This window comes from Rhinolophus sinicus, linkage group LG05, assembly GCF_036562045.2.
Source record: "Rhinolophus sinicus isolate RSC01 linkage group LG05, ASM3656204v1, whole genome shotgun sequence".
Taxonomy (NCBI): domain Eukaryota; kingdom Metazoa; phylum Chordata; class Mammalia; order Chiroptera; family Rhinolophidae; genus Rhinolophus; species Rhinolophus sinicus.
This window is the reverse complement of record NC_133755.1, coordinates 167227518-167246735: the sequence shown is the minus strand read 5'-3', so window position 1 is coordinate 167246735 and position 19218 is coordinate 167227518. Positions and strand designations below refer to the sequence as shown.

At 38.4% G+C, this 19218-nt stretch overlaps 1 protein-coding gene across 1 annotated transcript in view; it reads right to left on the bottom strand.

Annotated features, from left to right (window-relative positions):
* ADGB (androglobin) overlaps positions 1-19218 on the bottom strand; it is a 140820-nt gene that overhangs the window by 53734 nt on the left and 67868 nt on the right. The window contains exons 15-20 of the mRNA XM_074333688.1: positions 18573-18753; positions 17604-17667; positions 13963-14065; positions 11344-11485; positions 9280-9394; positions 6151-6318 (exon numbers count right to left, since the gene is read on the bottom strand). Coding sequence (XP_074189789.1) covers positions 6151-6318; positions 9280-9394; positions 11344-11485; positions 13963-14065; positions 17604-17667; positions 18573-18753 — 773 coding nt within the window. The remainder of the gene's footprint in view (positions 1-6150; positions 6319-9279; positions 9395-11343; positions 11486-13962; positions 14066-17603; positions 17668-18572; positions 18754-19218) is intronic.

Genomic DNA, 19218 nt, shown 5'->3' with positions numbered 1-19218 from the left:
CTGGGTTTTTTCTTAAGCCACTGACCCACCTTCAGTGTTGATTCTGGCTCATTTTTGATCTTACCAAAGATGATTGATGGAAAGTTTTTAGAGCACAACAAGAACACATATTCCTTCTTCCAATTTTTTACTGGTTTTTATCCTAAAATGCTAAGTAAGGGTTTCCATTTATCCAGTCATGCCACTGAGAATAACCATGAAGACATGATACGTTTCCCTCTCTTGTTTTGTTTTCTGTTTGAACCCCAGGGGGTACTCATTTTGGTGTGAGGAAAATCTCTCTCCCTTCATGGTTTTGTTTGTTGGTTGGTTGGTTTTTTTTGAGAGGCTTTATTATTCCAGTTAATTCTCTTCCTTGAAGGATTAGGCTTTTGTCAAACAATACACATATTTCTTTTGAAGCAGTGACAATATGAACCTGAACAAGTCCACGCATGTGCAGAGAAAGCTGGAGGCCTCTTGGCCAGCAACAAGTTATGACACAGTCTGATTTTATCCTGATGTTAAAGTGTGAAAAGAAAGATGCGTCTTAGAATTGGTGAAATACAATGCCCTTCAAATGCATTTGACTATTACATTTCCTACTGAGGCCACATTTTCTGACAACTCTTCACTCCTCCCCATATGTACAAAAATAAGCACCTAATCTCACAACTTATATGAGTATCAGCGCTATCAGCGGGCAATATTAGACGAGCCTGAGAGCAAGCAGTTAACCCAAGCTGAGCAAATCATTGCCACTTTGGCCAATAATATGAAGTCAGGATTAAGATATTCTAAACTGGCTTCATGTGGGAAAAGGATGTAAAACTTAGAAGCCATATTTTCCATGATGTGAGCTTCGGAGTAGAGAAAACATGTCTATAAATAGAACAAAGACGATAAGTCCTAAGGGCTTTCTGTTCCCTCTTTGAAGTTCCTCACTGAGTCATTCCTATCGTTGGTTTCAAGAAAATGTCCCTGTATCTTTATAATAGATCAGCATATCCAGCTGCTTGTTGTGGCTTAAATCAGTTAGATGTGAGTTCTATGACATGCCAAAAAGAAAAAAAAAATGCCCTAAATATTTCAACATCTTAAGATACAAATTTAAAGAAAAAATACATGATCGTGTTAATCCTCCTACTCAGTTACAATTGAGTGTTCAGAGGTTTTGATCATCTTGATATTCTAGAGAACATCACTCTAGTCTCCAAGTGAATGTTGATGTCTCATATCTCAGTGAATTCAGACCTGTGGGCAGAAAGGGGCCAGTATTCTGAATTCCTGATTAAGACACGTGCATGCTAGAGAGTGGGGGATAAACCCTATAGAGATTCACGGATTTACCACGTTAATGGAGATTTTAGGTGTCCAGAGGGCTGGATATGCTGAGACATTCCCTCTAAGGTAAAAAATAAAACACTGCAATTAAGAAAGACAGTGCTTGAATGGTCTTTTCTGGATTTTGATAGTAGAATATTCTGCTTTTCGGAGTACTATGCCAATGGATGTATTGAGCGACTCAAAAAGCCATCAGCTTTGAGCAGGATCCAGAACAAGAGAGGGGTCTGCAGGAGATTTAGTTACCCTGGGAAAGAACAGAAGATCCTCTGGTCCAATTCTGTCAAAAACATGCTAATGAAAGACTGCCTGGCACACACTAATGTTATTTACTAGTGAGAGAGTCTTTATCTATGGGATACTTACAGTACAATGCACATGATATGTTGAGAATTGATTGCGGTAGAAAAACTTGGAATCTATTGATTTCTGGGGTTTGGCTCTGCAAATGTCACATAGCTGTGTAATTTTCAAAGTATGAAATGGAGATGTTCCATTATCAAAATAGCAGCCTTTTATGTAAATGATGTATGCACAAGGACCCCTTAACACATTAGGTCTGGGATAGTGACAACAGGCTCATTCACAAGTAATCTTGACAGCAGGGACATTGGCTATGAGTGGACCCAACAACATGGGCTCTCTTTCTCCCAGGATTTGCTGTCTCATCTGTAGGCAGCAGAAACCAACTGTGATCCTTTGATATCGTACCATTCTCTGAGGGGTCCAGTTAGCCACTTGGTGGCAAGTTGGTTTCTATCAAAAGGGGCAGCAAGAGTTACTACAATTGACACCTACCTCAGATATGAGTTTGCTTTCCCTGTCTACAGGACTTCTGCAAGCATCATTATCCAAAAGGTTTCAGAAAATTTGATTTACAAACATAAAAACATAGGATCCAGCTTAACTTCCCTTGGACCAAGGATCATGTCATACAGTGAAGATTTAACCACTGGGGAATGTTTGGGACCCATTGTTTCTAATATATACCATACATAGAATGGATAAAATTCCTCATAGATTCGAGTGGGATCTAAAAGGCTCAGCTGAGATGCATGGGGATAACGCCCTGCAGAATCGAGGCAGTCTCCTCCAGGATGCAGTATACATGTAAAGAACCAAAGACCAATATGTAGTGCTATGTCTGTAATAGCTGAAACATACAGACCCGGGATTTGAAAATTGAAAGAAAGACTGGTCTCTCTCACCATCATTTCCAGCGATCGATTTGCAATAATTAGTGTATTCTGTCCCCACGACAGGGAGCCTGCTGGATTGGAGGACTTAATTCCTGGAGGTGGATGGCAGAAAATATTCCCACCAGGGGATACAATATAACTTACAACAAAGCTAAACTAGGACATATGCATACGCCTCATCCTGAGGACAAGTTTGAATTCCTCATCCTGGTGGACAGGGAGGAAAAGAAAGAACTAATATAACAAAGTAGGGGGAGGAGAGGGGACAGGAAGAATTATGTCTGGATTTGAAGGGACACTTCTTGGTACTTCTACCATAAATGCAGCAATTGTGGCCTGATAAGACTAAGGCAATCAAGATCTCACATTCATCAGGACTGAAGGTCTGGCTCACCCACCAGGTAAGATCAGCTGCCACTTTGACTAGAAGAAAGAGAGATCGAGAATGGGAGGTAGAGGAGAGAGACACTGAATACCAATTATGGCCTCAAGGCCAGCATTAGCAGTGGACACGATAGCTATCAGGTCATGTAATGATTTAATTATCATTAGAGATTGTGAACACCACCTTGGGCCACCTAGAGATGCCTTGAATAGTGGATGAGAAGAGTTCACCAAGGGAGGCATGATCATACTGGTCGAAGAGGTAGCCCATGTCACATAGTTCTTATAGGCATATTACGCATGCCCAGGTGAATGGGTTCCATTTGGGAATGATTTGTATCCCTGGTAGGGTTGCCAAATAAAATACAGAACACTGTAAGGGCAAATACAAATCAAAGGTAAGAGGGCTTAATTCTCCCTGTGGAAAATAAGGGAAGAGACTCCTCCCTTCTCCTAGAGCATTTACTTTAGAAAACTTATAATTGCAAGTTCTTCCTCTCTCTTTGAAATGTATGTAAACCTTTTAAAAACCTGTATATGCCTCTTGCCAGATTTAAGATCCAGCAATATATTTTTCAAGGACCTGGAAACCATCTCTTTGAAAAGTAGGCATCAGGGAGATGGTGCTGACTTCCCAGTTTCTGTGGAGGGTTGGGGCCTCACTTCGGCAGGCACATACCTGCGAAACTACCTTTTGTCATAAAGATATGAGCAGTTGATTTGTCTTCTGGATAAAGCCAATTAGTTACCACCCCAAATACCACGTGAATTTAGGATTCACTCTATGTGACAAATGGCCATCAAGTCCTTTTACTGGAGCACTGGTTATCATTTATCTTGAGAACATGTCTGGAATGGGCTGTATCTGCTTGGATATACAAAAATGTGAGGTTTCTTTCTCTTTTTGCAATCTGTTTAGTGGATTGCTTTGATGTGCATCTCATCCTGCTTTAATGCTTATTCAACAACAAAATTGTGTTTTCTCTTCCACCTTTGTGGAGAGGTATTCTGAGTTTGGAGGAAATTTTGTTTTTAATTACCTTTCCCCCAAAACACCCAATACCCAATTAAATTGGAATAATAGGTAAAACAATTATTTGTGTGTGAACAATTTTTAATACAAGTATGTCCTATATATTGCACATGCTGTTTCTTTAGATTAAATTAAAATTTGACTCGGTGAAATGATTCGAGACACATACTTTATACCTTTCTCAAAAATTAACTCAAACTATATTACTGGGGGGGAGAGGAGACAGAAAAAAGGGGGAAAAACTGTTACAGATTGAAATGTACAATTCAAAGTTATAAAACTCTTAGGAGAAAACCTAGGAGAAAACCTAGATGAGCTTGGGCAGGGCAGTGACTTTTTAGATACAACACTAAAGGCATGGCACATGAAAGAACTGATAAGCTGGACTTTATAAAAATCTAAAACTTCTGCTATGTGAAAGGGGATCTCAAGAGAATAAGAAAACAAGTCATAGAATGAAACAAAATATTTGCAAAAGATGCATGTGATAAAGGACTATTATCCAAACTATACAAACAACTCTTAAAACACAATTAAAAACCAAACAACCTGATTAAAAAATGGACCAAAGAGTTTCAGAGACACCTCAGCTAAGAAGATATACAGATGGCAAATTAGCATATGAAAAGATGCTCCACATCATATGTCATCAGGGAAATGCAAATTAAAACACAATGACGTAGCACTACACACCTACTAAAATAGCAAAAATCTGGAACACTGACAACACCTAATGCTATTGAGGATATGGACCAACAGCTCTCTTTCATTGCTGATGGGAATGAAAAATGGTATGGCCACTTTGGAAGAAACTTTGGTGGTTTACGAAAGGAAACGTATTCTTTACTATACGACACAGCAATCATGCACATTAGTATTTACCCAAAGGAGTAAAATGTGTTCATACACACAGCTGTACATGGAGTTTATAGCCACTTTATTCATAACGACAAAACTTGAAAGCAACCAAGATGTCCTTCAGCAGGTGAATGCATAAACTGTGATACATCCAGACAATAAAATATTATTGAGCACTAAAAAGAAGTGAACTATCAAGCTATGAAAAGACACAGGGATCTTAAAGGTATATTACTAGTAAGTGAAAGAAGTCAATTTGAAAAGGCTACATACGGTCTGATTGCAGTTACATGACATTGCGGAAAAGGCAAAAAATTGTGGAGACAGTGAAAAGCTCTTTGGTTGCCAGGAGCTGGGGTAGGAAAGGAATGAATAGGTGAAGCACAGAGGATTTTTAGGGCAGTGAAAACAGTCGGTATGATAGCATAATGATGGATACATGTCATTACGTGTTTGTTCAAATCCATAGAATGCACGACACCAGGAATGCTCCCTAACGTAAGGTACGGACGCTGAGAGATTCTGATGTGAATGTAGGTGGATCAATTGTAACAAATGTCCCACTGTGGTGGGGATGTTGATATTGGTGGGGGGTGCACCTGTGTGGGGACAGGGGGCATATAGGAACTATCTGTAGCTTTCTCTCCATTTTGGTGTGAATCTAAAACTGCTCTTAAAAAAAAATAGGTCTTCAATAAAAAAATATGACCAGGTGTCATGTATTTTTATTTGCTAAACCTGGCAATGCTACACCCCAGGGGATATTTCACAACGTCGAAATTCATTTTAAATTGTCAAAAAAGGATATTGCTGGCATCTAGAGAGGGGAGCCCATCCACGCTACTGTGTATTCTACATTGCACGGGTCAGTCCCACAAAATGTATCTGGCCCAAAATATCAATAGTGTCTGGGTTGAAAAACCCAGACCTGGAGGTTATCACGAGGTCTCCTTGTTCCACTCTCTCAAGGTTTTCTGCTAAACCAGAATGCTACTCAAGCCCAGGCATAAAGTTTTAACTGTGAGGAAGTTAACGCCCTTGAGGGCAACCATCTCTCCGTGGGAAAAGAGTAGGTGGACCCGTGTAATAATCTCCCATCCTTTAGTGGAATGATCCCCTGGACGATTCAGCCCCAGTAGCCACAGCAACAAATATCACATCTTTTAACATACATTTTTTCTCTTTCTCATCTCATTCTTTCTACTCCCTCATTTCTGCTTCCCAAAGTCACTTCCCAAATAAATTGTCTCCATCCAAAATATTTCTCAGGCTCTGATTTGGGTTCGGGGGGGTCACCTAACAAACGAAAGTATCCTCCGGGGAACATCATATCTATAGTCTGAACATGCTTACCCTGAAGTGCTGTGCAGTTAGTTCTTTGTCGTGGAGAGCGATCGGGTAGTGAGCTGTTTGAAGATCCTTCAGAGCTTCAGAGAGTTTACCCTTATCTTTGAAATTAGCCATCACATTTCCAACAGCCTTCATAATTTTTAGAGACTGCTCTGTAAATCGGTAGCTCTCCTGTGAAGACAATAGCAGCCAGACTCACTTTCGCTTACTTAAGTGTAATTAAGTTTACAACAATTTAATTTCTGTTAATATATTAAAATTCTGCTATATGGTTGATTCAGTTGCTATACATAACGTAAGTTATTTGCTCAAGGTGTTTTACTAAGTGTTGTGGTCTCAGAGGTCTAAAACAAGGAACAGGATCCCTGCTATAGTAGGAACACATAGGAAGTGTTAACACCTGCTTCGTACTTGGGGCCGGGGGAAATTTCTCCATAGGATTAATATCTAGACTTCGTTCTGAAGCATGTCTAGGGGTTAACCTGACAAAAACTGTGTGGGGTTTGAGGGCTGATGGGCAGAGAGCAATTCAGGGAGAGAGCAATAAAGATAAAAAAGACAAGAGGTGAGCTGGCATGTGCTGCTGGCTGCCTCCTGTCCACTAGGAAGAAACAATAAAAGCAAGGAGATAGGGATATGGAAAACAGTATGGCAGTTCCTCAAAAAGTTAAAAACAGAACTACCATTTGACCCAGCAATCCCACTTCTGGGTATATACTCAAAGGAAATGAAAACAAGATATTGAAGAGATATATACACTCCCATGTTCATTGCAGCATTATTCACATTAGCTATTCGGAAACAACCTGTGTCCATCAGTGGATAAAGAGGATGTGAGACACACACACACACACACACACACATACACACACACACACACACAGGAATATTATTCAGCCATGAGAGAAAAGAAAATTCTGGAATTGTGACAGCATAGTTGAAACTTGAGGGCATTGTACTAAGTGGAATAAGTCAGACAGAGAAAGACAAACGCTTCGTGGTATCACTTACATGTAGAATCTAAAAAAAAAGTCAAACTCATGGAAACAGAAACAGAGTAGAAAAGTGGTTGCCAGGGGCTGAAGGGTGGGGGGAAAAGGTTATATACTTTCAGCAGTAAGACAAATAAGGTCTGAGGACTTAATGTAAAACATGGTGATTACAGTTGATAGCACTGTATTGTATAACTGAAATTTGCTAAGAGAGCAGAACTTAAATGTTCTTTCCACCCCCCAAGTAGTAAATATGTGAGTTTAGGGATGTGTTAATTAACTAGGTGGGATATTTTTTCACAACGTAAATGTATATCAAATCACCATGATATACACTTTAAATGTCTTATAATTTTATTTATCAACTATACCTTAATAAAACAGCAGGAGGGGAAATAATTGGATGTCAAATTGCAATAAATCTATAATTTGGAATTTTAAAAAAGGGAAAAAAAAAAAACCCAGAGGAGTTTGCATATTATCTTGATTGGTGGTGGGTAGTTGGTGGGTAGTGGAGGAGCTGCCCAGAGCAGAGGGTGCCCAGAGGCAGCATGAAGGGGATGAAGTTGGAGGAAACTTTGTAAAGTCTATTTGGGCTCTTTTTCTAGTGGGTGCTGTGGTACAATCATTGCTCCACCTTTCCCTTCAGAAATATTGGGGAATAGCCCCGCAAGTAGGGTGGACAGCACAGATTCCCTGCTGGGGTGAGCAGCTGATGAAACAGGTGCAACTGATTTGCCCCTAAATGCCTTTACATCTCTATTACCTACTCCCCAACTCCCCAAAGCCTAGGGAAAGACTTTTCTCAGTGGTGTTTCTCTCTGAGGTGAAACCATGACTATAAAGTTGTCTGGTCAATTGACAGCATTGGGCATGATCAAGTATGGCTCAGGAGCATGAGTCTCTCTGCTTTTGGATCTATACCCCTTTGCTACTTCTCTGAACTGAAGAAAACTGGGGCTTGGCTTTGAAACCCCATAATTTTTATAAGATGGAAGGGTTGATAACCCCAGGGTAATACAAGTTCACTGACGAAAATAACTAAACACCTAGGAACTGAAATCACTTAACTAAGACACAAAATGGATAATCCCTGCTAACTAAGGTGGAATTATTTTTTAAAAAGAAGAAAAGAGAAAACAAAAATTTAAAATAAGCAGGGCAAACATAATTAATGGAATGAGACTTCTATTTCTAAGGTGAGCTTGCTGATCTTCCTCCTGTGTCCACTGAGCAGGAGGGAGAGGCCTGGGGAGAGACGGTACAGCAAAGAGAGCAGGCAGCCATGCACAACCACTGCCTAGAGAGGCAAGAATGCACGACTGGACCATGTCCGTGACATGGAAACAGCATAAGGGAACTGGTCTTGAGCCATCTTGTCGCTACCCTGGCCAAGAAGTTCACTGTCTGGCTGAGAGGATCCTATCTCATTAATATGAGGATGTGCTTTGTGGAGATGGGTTGGGGAGAGGGGTAAAGCTGACTTATGCAGCAGGAAGACCCTCTGCAAATCTGACCCCCAAATTCACATGCCTACATATCTAAAGAGGATGCCATTTTAAGAACATCTAAATCCAAGATGGACCCTCAGGGGAGAAGGTGGCCCCCTTTACCTCATCTCTTCTTTCAGGCTCTGTCAGAGCAGAGGAGCAAGAGAAACTAAGGAGAGGCCAAGAGGAGAAAACGGAGATGAAGTGACAGCACCTTCCATGATTCTTTTCTCCTGAATTCCAGAGACACACCCTCCAAATTCCTCAGGCCAAGGAAGTGGTAAAAGGAGCATATGATATCAAAACTTTAAACTGTATTAAAAAGGCTTGTATTAATCCTTTATACCTCCCAAAGGACCAATAATACGATGGAATCTGTGTGAGATGTTAACAGATATGAAAGGAGATTCAACAGAGCAGAGGTGAAGGCAGCTGGAGAAAAACTAAAATTATTGTATTTTATTTGTATCTCTGCTGACTTTATCTCCATTTATTGTATATGTCACATTTGGGAATTTCTTGCAGAATATACTTAATTGTTTTAAAAGGTAAAAATGGGTAAATTGAACAAAAAATAGGAATATGGTTTAGATAGAATTTTTTGAAAATAAGGCACACACACACAAAGTCACAGTTGCTAAAATATTTACCGGCTCGAAGTTGGGTAGCACAGCATCTTCATCCCCAATGACAAAAGACACCATGCTGCAGATGTGGATGGAATGCCCTACTGAGGCAGACACCGTTAGGAGCAGCACGTGTCTCCTAAAGAGAATGGATAACAAGTGAGGACCAAGAGTATCCTTTGTTGAAGGTTCTTGACTCTGTGAGTTTCTTGATGACAGTTTGTGCTCAAACATTAGTCAGCGTTGAATTCTTTAACACAGATGGAATAAAAACCTTTGAATTTTCACTCTAAAGAATGCTCAGAGATCATGAAAATTATGTTTCACTAATTATATCAGACAAAAAATAGTCACACTAAATGAAAAACTTGCACACGTTGGAGGTATCATACACCGCAGTCACTTGCAAAAGACTCGGCTTGAATTTTCCCTAATGTGGATGAAAAATGGGTTCTTCAGAAAGTAACGTCACAGGGTGACCTGGTCATAAACTCCTAACTGGGCAGGTCATGGTGGGTAGTCACACCCCAGGCTATGACTTCTTTAGTAAAAGTCTATCTTTGCCTTAAACAAGCCCTGCCCATTGTTTCTGTGCATCTAGGTGAACACACCTTTGCAATGCCTCTTTTCAGACCCTTCCTTCTAAAGTGTGACTGCCCTCAAGAAACCACATAATCTTAACTATCCTGTAATCTAATCCCCGCCTTGCTTTCTCCCACCTTCATGTAACCTTCCTTACTTCCCTCCTTAATTTCAAATGCATAAAAAAACTGGAACTGCTATTCTCCAGAGCATTTGTGATCTTGCTTCCTGGCAATTGTCATCAGTTCGGCTCAAATACGCTTATAAAAATTATCTACAGGTTTGGACATTTCTTATGGAGACACTAACAACAGTAGAGGGCTTTGTAGATTTCATAGTCATTTTCTCACAAATGCATAATTTCATGTATGTTAATTGTGTTTCTCCTACCAGGTTTAAGTGTTATTGAAAACAGGGACATTCACTTACCCTCTGTACTGAGCACTTAGAGCATATTCAAAACATACATGTTGATGGGTTAGGCCCAGTGGAGGAAAACATGACTATAAGAAGATTCTTTATTAGTTCCCTGACCTTGGTTGTCTCGATGAATATGCATTCAGACAGAATAAGGATTTCAGAGAGAATCTCTCCATGACATCGTTTTTAGGACAGATGTGAGAAATATTGAAGTTTTATAAATGTATTATCAATGTATATGGGATGCTTTCCATAGATTATTTTGACTTTGTTGCTTACACTTTCCTTTTTGTGCAAGAGCCATAGTGTTTCATTGATTTTGTGATCAATGAATTAGCCTGATCTTGGGAAATGAGTAAAAAAACTGGATCTGAAATGTGACATAATATTTTGAATTTTATGTATCAAAATCAGAAAAACTTGTTGATAATACATATTTTCTTTAAAACGGAAAATGTGATGCATTTAGTCAACTTTATCTTAATTAAAAATAAAACTACAAGTAAAATTAAAAACAAACCACAGGTATTAAATATATATGGGATGTAAAGTACAGCATAGGAAATATAGTCAATGATATAATAGCTATGCATGATGTCAGATGGATAGTTGACTTGTTGGGGTTTTCAAATTGTTAGGTGTGTAAATGTCTAACGATTACATTGTTTTGTACACCTGACACCAATAATTAAAAAAAAAATTAAATACAGGTAGAACTATAGATTGGTAGGGGAAATGCTATGTTTCTCAATCTGTTTTAAATAAAATTGAGGTTCTTTCTAAGGAATACAATAAGATTTATAAAAAAACAAAAAGGATTCTTTAATAAATGAATTTTAGGAAATGCTGGTTAACAAGTTTAAACCATATTCTTTACTAAAGAAATTGCCAGACTCTGACAATTACGAATCTTCCAAAAGGGGATTCAGTGTACAGCATCTTTCATCATGATAGATCTGTTCCTTATGAAATCATGTTAAGAAGCAATAGCCTACGTTGTATTTATTAGTTTAATTATTTAGTAATCAACTGTTCACAAGTCTTTAAAAATTCTTAGTATGTGAAAAAAATAAAATCATTCCATACCCAACAGGCAGATGAACCATAGTAGCCTTGGTAGCATGTGTATGAATCTTCAGAACAAGATCACGTGACTTCAGAGATTTCCAAGAAAATGTTTCAACTGTAAGTAGTCCAGGCTCTATTGGGGGGCTATCCTTTGTTAAAGCTGAGAAGAGGAAAAAATATTAAAATTTTATTATGAGTATATCTGGCCTTCACTTTACAACATGAAGAAGGAGGAGGAGGAGGAGGAGGAGGAGGAGGAGGAGGAGGAGGAGGAGGAGGAGGAGGAGGAGAAGAAAATTAGCGATATCATAAAAATGTTCATAAAACTTCAGAAATTACTCTGAGTAAATAATTATTGGAAATAATATTCAAGTGGAACTCAACTTCCTCCCTGTCCTATTAGGTTGGTGCAAAAGTAATTGCACTTTTTGCGATTATTAATCTTTTGAACCTCAATTACTTTTGCACCAACCTAATATTTTCTTCCTCAGAATCATCTCCTCATGTGAAGAAAACAGGAATGGAAAAGCTAGAAAAAGGAGGACAGATAAGGATATTTCATTGTAGTACACCATCACTTTTATTATCTATGGCAGTAATTACTATATCCCTTTAGATGCAATTTTAAAGGAAAAAAACAAACAAACAACAAAAAAACACACCTCTGATATCAAAATAAGAGATTTTCCAAAGATAGTAACAAAACAAGGTCAAAATCATTTATTGCTTATCTAAGTTTTCACTTTTGACTCTGAGCTTTGACTGTCTGTAGAAATAGCAAATAATTAACAAAAATTTAATTTTAAGTGTTTCTCTTAAAATGAATAAAGAATATTGACTATTCTTCATCAGTAGCTGAGGGCAAAATACTTTAATTTTTTTTTAAATGAGATTAAAATTGACGTATAACATTGCATTAGTTTAAGGTGTACTACATAATGATTTGATATATGACATATTGTGAAATGATTATCACAGTAAATTCAGTTAATATCTATCACCACGCACACTTTCAATTTTTTTTCTTGGGATGAGAACTTTTAAAATGTATTCTCTTAGCAACTTTGAAATATACCATACAGTGTTGTTAACTACAGTCCCCGTGCTGTACATTAGATCTCCAGGGCTTATCTTTTTTACCCTATTTGCAGATAACACTCAACCTGAGGATATAAGACCTCAACGAGACCTAAAACACCTTTACCATATGGAATTTAAATGTTTTAGGACATGACATAGCTTAGCAACTATTGGTTAGGTAGAAATCCTAAGCTTACACTGCTGAAGCTTGGATAGTTTATTAAACAAGCATTTAGTGCTCACCTGCTATGTGCTAGACACCACTCAAAACATTGGTTATATCTTGGTGGAAATCATAGTCTCTGTCCTTAAAGTTGGCAAGATATTCAATATTAAGCACTCGAAAAAATATGTATTTTACCTCTACAGTGCCAGATACTGTCAATTTGAGTTAGAGATAAAGCTTTACAAAAACAGGCCAAAGAATTAATGATATTTTGTGTGTATGAGCATATGTGTGTAAGGGGCTGGACTTAGAGAGAAGCAGGGATAGTCCATCCAGTAGAACAGGATGGGAGGCTGACAAGAATTTGGGAGAGTTCATTATGGGAAGATGAGGCAGGTCATTTTGATTTTTTCGATTTCTTCAGTGAAAACAGCAGCAAGGTCATCAGCTGAAAATGAGTGAGGATGCAAGTGGGTATTAGAGATTTGAAGAGAGCGAGAGAGATTTGAAAGTTTGCAATAGTCATCCATGAGAATGAAGGTGGGAGAGTAAATGAGCTAGAGAAGTGTCATCCATGATTAGGGGCTTTTTTGAGATCTGGGCTCCTCAATTTAAAATGGGGCTAGCTGGTATGGTTATTTTTTTCTCCAGTCACATTCAGCTGTTCGGATGCAATCACAGGTTAGGGGCCAAGTTTCACTGTGGAGTTCAACCAATACTGCGATTTTGCCAAGCAAGTGAGATGAGAGGAGAAGAACAATTGTGTTGAGGCATATATGAGGATACAATTACAATGGTGCACCACGGAAACTATGCTGGGAATGAGAGAAATAAAGACACAAGGAGAGAGAGACAAAAAGTGTCGGGTCAATGGATGGTGGTCCCAGTGGAGTCAAAGAATTGTAGGAATGGGAATTCTAGAGAAAATCAACTGCAGAGTCAGAGGGTGGTGGTCAGAGAGCTTGAAACTGAGATGATCAAGACCATATGGTTATTGGTATGATGAGTTCTAAAGTGTAATCTTGAAAGAAGCAGGCCAAGGTGGGGCGGAGGAAAAGTTCTTCAGAATTGTCAAATTAAAGAAGAAAGAGTTCATGATCTTCAATAGATTTTGAAAAATCAAGAATGATGACACGTATAGGGAGGGGAAAAAAAAGAATGATTAGGTATAACAAAAAGGTAAACAAATGACAGCAATAAGAAGAGGTGTAGGTGGTAAGAGTAAGCACCATCTTTGATGTCTGAGGGGTAAGATGGTTATAGGAGTCTGAGGAGGGAATAAGGTCCTTTATCTAGAGCCTGAAAAATCTCATTATTGTATTTCCTCTAGACTGAGTGAAAGTGAAAGTGAGCTAGGCTTTAAGACTATAATTTTCTCAGAGCCCTCTTACCTCCAGATTCTCCCCAGTACACCAATGCAGAAAAGCAAACCAGTAGTTCAATAGGTTTTAGACTGTCCACGAACAGATAGTAGGACACACGTTCATCTGAGAACTGCAAGAAATCAGACCAATCATTGAACTTCAGATTAGTCTATAATGCTGTATTCCCCACTTCCGATAATAATATCATACTTATCATTTACAGAGAACTTACTGTGTTGCACACACACTAAGTACTGTACAGGTGCCGTGATGTGAAGAAAACCATACAGGGTGAATGTTGGTAATAGTCTACGGCAGCTGGGTCTGCGGGGCCTGTATGAGACGGGCCACCATATCAAAGAGAGGCAAAGCTCATCTCCATGAGTAAAGAAAAGGGATATATGCTTGTACCAGAAATGACAAAGAGAAGAGGAGGCTGGGCCCAGGCTGAGCAGTGCTCAAAGAATGGGTCCCTGATAGGTAGAGAGGCCACAGAGTAACTTGGCAGTGATATAAACCCTCTCGTCCTTCTTTCTGCAAGATCTTAAGAAATGTGCCTATTGTATGCAAGTGTACCAGACTGGATTTTTATTTTGGAGAAGCGAAAAAGTAGAGTAAAACCAGAACTTTCTTTAAAGGGCAGCCATATAAGGGGTTACATATACATAATCTCAGTCCATCCTCTGTAGTACTATTAATGTCCATAATTATGGATAAAGAAACTCAAACAGAGAGGGTAATTTTCCAGAGGTCACAGCTTGTAAGCAGCATAAGCTGAGACTCAAAAGTAAGTCTTTCTATCTACCTGACTCCAAGACTGGTATTCTCAACTGTTACACTACTATTGCCTCTCAGATTTCCAGTGCTTCAACATAATTTTGACTGATGGTATACGGTAAATGTGTTAAATTAATGTAACTGTCATTACACGTTAAAAGCTTTTCATATTATTTTACCACAATATTTAAATAACCAGTTAAAATATGAAAGAAAAGTCTCTAGTAATACTGTGAAAAAAGGAAACCTTGTTATTTAATCAAATATGACAAGATTGCTAGAAATGCTTGACAGAATGTAACAGTGGCTTAAATGACTGCTTCCCCCAATATTTTGCAATACTTAGCATTTGATGACTTTTTTTTCATGTTTCCTGTTAGCTGCAACATGTGCGTAATAGAAAGAGTTCTTTCAAATATTCACTGTCGAAATCTATGAAGGGCGCCTGGATTGGCCAGCCCTGAGTACATGCCTGGCCAGGATTTTCTGCGCAGAGCTCATTGGCTGTCGTTTTTAAGAGTCTGAAAATTTGGGGCTGGGGTGGCCCCGGGGATCACACAGAGGGACTCTGTCCTGGTGCCAGCACAGGCAGTTTTGAGAGCCCCCTGTTCACCCCACACTGAGCACCAATGGACCTTCTAAGGAAGGTACAGGGGAGAGGCCTCAGGCTTCGGGACCCCAGCTCAGGTGGCAGCACCTGTGGCCACTAAAATCAGGAATCCTGCCCTCAGGTCACAACCAATCCTTCCTTTCAGGTCATATTAAGAAAAAGTTATTGTTTTCTGACACCATTAATATTAAAAAAAAAAAAAAAAAAAAAAAATCAGGGAATGAAGAGACCTGTATAGGATGTCATCATTTTATTTTGCCAAACTGGGATTTTAAAAGAAAAAAAAATTCTCTATTTATCATTACTTCATAAAAATAGGATCGGAATAAAGAACAGCTGTCCATTTTTCGAACACACACACACACACACACACGGATGGTGACGTATAATAAATACTCATATGCAAACTGCCTTTATTAATAATAACGGCAGCCAACATTTATTTTCACTTACTAAGTAATAGGCATTCTTCTAAGTGTTTTAGATACATTATCTCACTTATTCCCCAACTCTATGATGTAGGTCTCTTATTAATGCCATTTTATAGAGAAGCGAACTTAAATAATTTGCTCAGAGTCCCACCCCAAATAGAACATGGATTCAAAACCAGGCAGTCAGGCTCCAGAGCACCTAATCTGCTTTTTCTAAAGACCACTTGGTAAAAAAGGCACAGCTCCACGTGCCACAACCCCAGTTCTCATGATGCTTGTGAGAGCCACTTACTAGTTTGGTGATCTTGACCAATTTATTCAAACTGAGTCTGCCTCAGTTTCCTTACCTGAAAAATGATGATAATGATAGGCCTTTCATAGGGTTTGCTATGAGGAGTTAATGCAAGGAAGAACCTAGTTCAGGGCTGGCAGTAGAGTAAGCACCTATAAATTACTATTATTTTATTATTGCCAGTAGTTTGAGTGTGCATAGCTAAGTTAACTGTAAACTGAAACATCATTCTCATACTATACTCTGGGTTCAGTTATTCCTAGTTACCAGTTTTGTTCTTTTCATAAAGTCAAAGCATTTCTCTGGGTGTTTTTTTAGATAGACTCCAGGACCATGTTGACTGTTTATTCCCCTACGCCCATCCTCCAGTGACTACAACAGATTAGATTCTTACTTTCAAAGCAGGCAACCAGCGACAGAGCACCTCTTGAGGAAAGCTCGCAAGGTTTTCTCTGCCTGTGTTTTCATCAAGTACAAGTGCAATGGGAAAAGTCATTTCCAAGACTCCTGACTTCCCCCAACTCTGCCTACTGCTCATGGAGATGAAAGATTATCCCAGGATTGGGGTGATGGGGGTGCTTGTATGGCCCCATAAAGCAACAGGCAAGTTTTAGGGCAATTTAGTTTCCAAGAATGTGTCTCATAGTTTTCCCGCAAAATTCCACTCAAGGTGAGATTTGTTAATTAATTAATTCAATAATGTTTTATTGAGTTCTCACCTCATGCCAGGACCGGATTGCAATAGTAAATGAAAGGATGGAATCCTTCTCCTAAAGATGCTGACATCAGGGGGGTGGGTAGGTGGAGGGGCACCGAGAAGTAATCAGTCAGTTAGGATGAAGAGTGGCCAGTGTCCGGGTGAGGATAGATCATAATAGAGTGCATGGAGTCAGGGGATTTAACCCAGACTCTATGGCTAGGGAAGGAGGTCTCAGGGTCAAGGACATCCATGCTGGCTAATCCAAGCTAGGCATTAACCAGATGAAGGTAACAAAAATGAAGCGGAATGAACTCCAGGGCAGAGGGAAGAATATGGGCAAAAATAACAGAAATATGTTATGTTTTAGGAACTGCACACACTGTAGTAAACACTTTACTGAAATCAAACATAGTGAATCTATTTGAGCTTCTCCTTCATTTATTCATAAAGAAAAAAATTCTTTAATTTTTTAAAACTTATTTTTCAACGGTAGTTGATATATAATGTTATATTAGTTTCAGGTGTACTAAACAACATAGTGATTGGACATTTATGTACCTCACAAAGTGATCACCCCAGTAAGTCTATTACCCATCTGATACCGTACGTAGTTATTACAATGTGAATTTATACAATAATGCAGCTCAGCATTGAACATCTACCACATAATCATATGGATCCCATAAGAGGTAGTGGAATTTGGCTTAGCATCTGGGTGACAGATTAGCAGAAAATCCGAAGAACTTTTAAAAATATAATCATGTTACAAGTTAAGAAATTTGAAGGTATTTTTCACTAGCATGAGTCTATCATAGATTTAAGCACAAGATAGGAAAGAAGAGATCATAATATATTTACCTTGATTTCTGTTTTTTGAAAGTTAAGGCAATATGAACTTGGCTTGTGGAATATATAGATATTCCTGAAAAACATTATTTATAACAGGTTATTGTCATTATATGCAACAGACTAGTACTACATGTTGAGTTTTTTTAGATTTAATTACAGGCAGCACAAGGCAAAGACAGATGAAAGTCAAAAAATAACTCAGAGAGGAGAAAAGTGGTTGCCAGGGACCGAGAGTGGGGAAAATAGGGAGAGGTTGGTAAAACAGTACAAACTTTCAGTTATATGATAAATAAGGTTTGAAGATCTATGTATAACACGGTGACCATAGTGGATAACACTGGATTGTACAATTGAAAGTTGCTAAACGAGTAGAACTTAAATATTATCACCAAAATAAATAAATACATACATACATACATACATACATACATACATACATAAAATGCATGAAGTGATAGATGTATTCATTAACATGATGGGGACATCTTTCAAAATGTGTACCCATGTCAATTCAAAATAACATACACTTTAAATATCTCACAATTTTCTTTGTCAATTATACCTCAATAAATCTAGAGAAAAATAACAACTGTATTGAATTACCGTGTTTTCCCGAAAATAAGACCTAACCGGAAAATAAGCCCTAGCATGATTTTTCAGGATGACATCCCCTGACAAGCCCTCATGCGTCTTTTGGAGGAAAACTTAATATAAGACCCGGTCTTATTTTTGGAGAAACACAGTAGTTACCGAAAAGGGACAAAAATGATGTCTCTCAGTGAATAAACTGTGAAAACTGGTTTGGTTCTTAATGTTCTATGTGGACAATCAACTCTGACATTTTTTTTCTTCTAACACTTTTGTTTGATATTATATCAACACCAGACTAAGATTGGCTTAACTCTTTTAAGTAATAGCTTTAAATTAAAAGCTTATATATCTGCTATATTAAATGCACAAAAAAGAATTTGTACTTACTGAAAGCATGCACAGAAGTCTTCAAAATCTAACCACAATTCTTTAGAAACACCAGTATTTATTGCTGTAAGCTCCTCCTGTGATTTTTCCTGTAGTGTTGTCCGGCTGACCAAATCTTGCTCCAAATTAAATCCTTCAGTTGGATGGGCTGTGTCATTCAATCCGAGGTCTGTTAGTTCATCTGTGCGTGGCAGGAGACAGACATGTCAAATACTTCTATGTTGTTAAATATTAAATTATTAAGCTATGGAAAATTATACTGGGGAGTTCACATATCAAAGTCTATTTTTGAGAAAACATTTGCTTAGACAACACTTACATGCAAGCCTCAAATTTATGGAGGTCCATACAGAGACACATTTTCATACACTCGGGAGAATTTATTCATGGCATATGCATAGTAGAGTGTTCAGAAACTTCTAAATCACTTTCATCAATTTGGGCACATATTCTTTAGAGATTATAGAGTTATACAAGAAATTAGCTAGCTTATGAACTTGAAAACTGCTATAGACAGATATCTTCATATAAGAGGGAACGGCTCAGACAACAGAAGAAGTAAAAACTTGAAAGATCTATTGCGATTAATGTATTTCAGTAAGTGACCTGATTAGTCCACACAGTTGGTGATTTCATAATCTTGTTT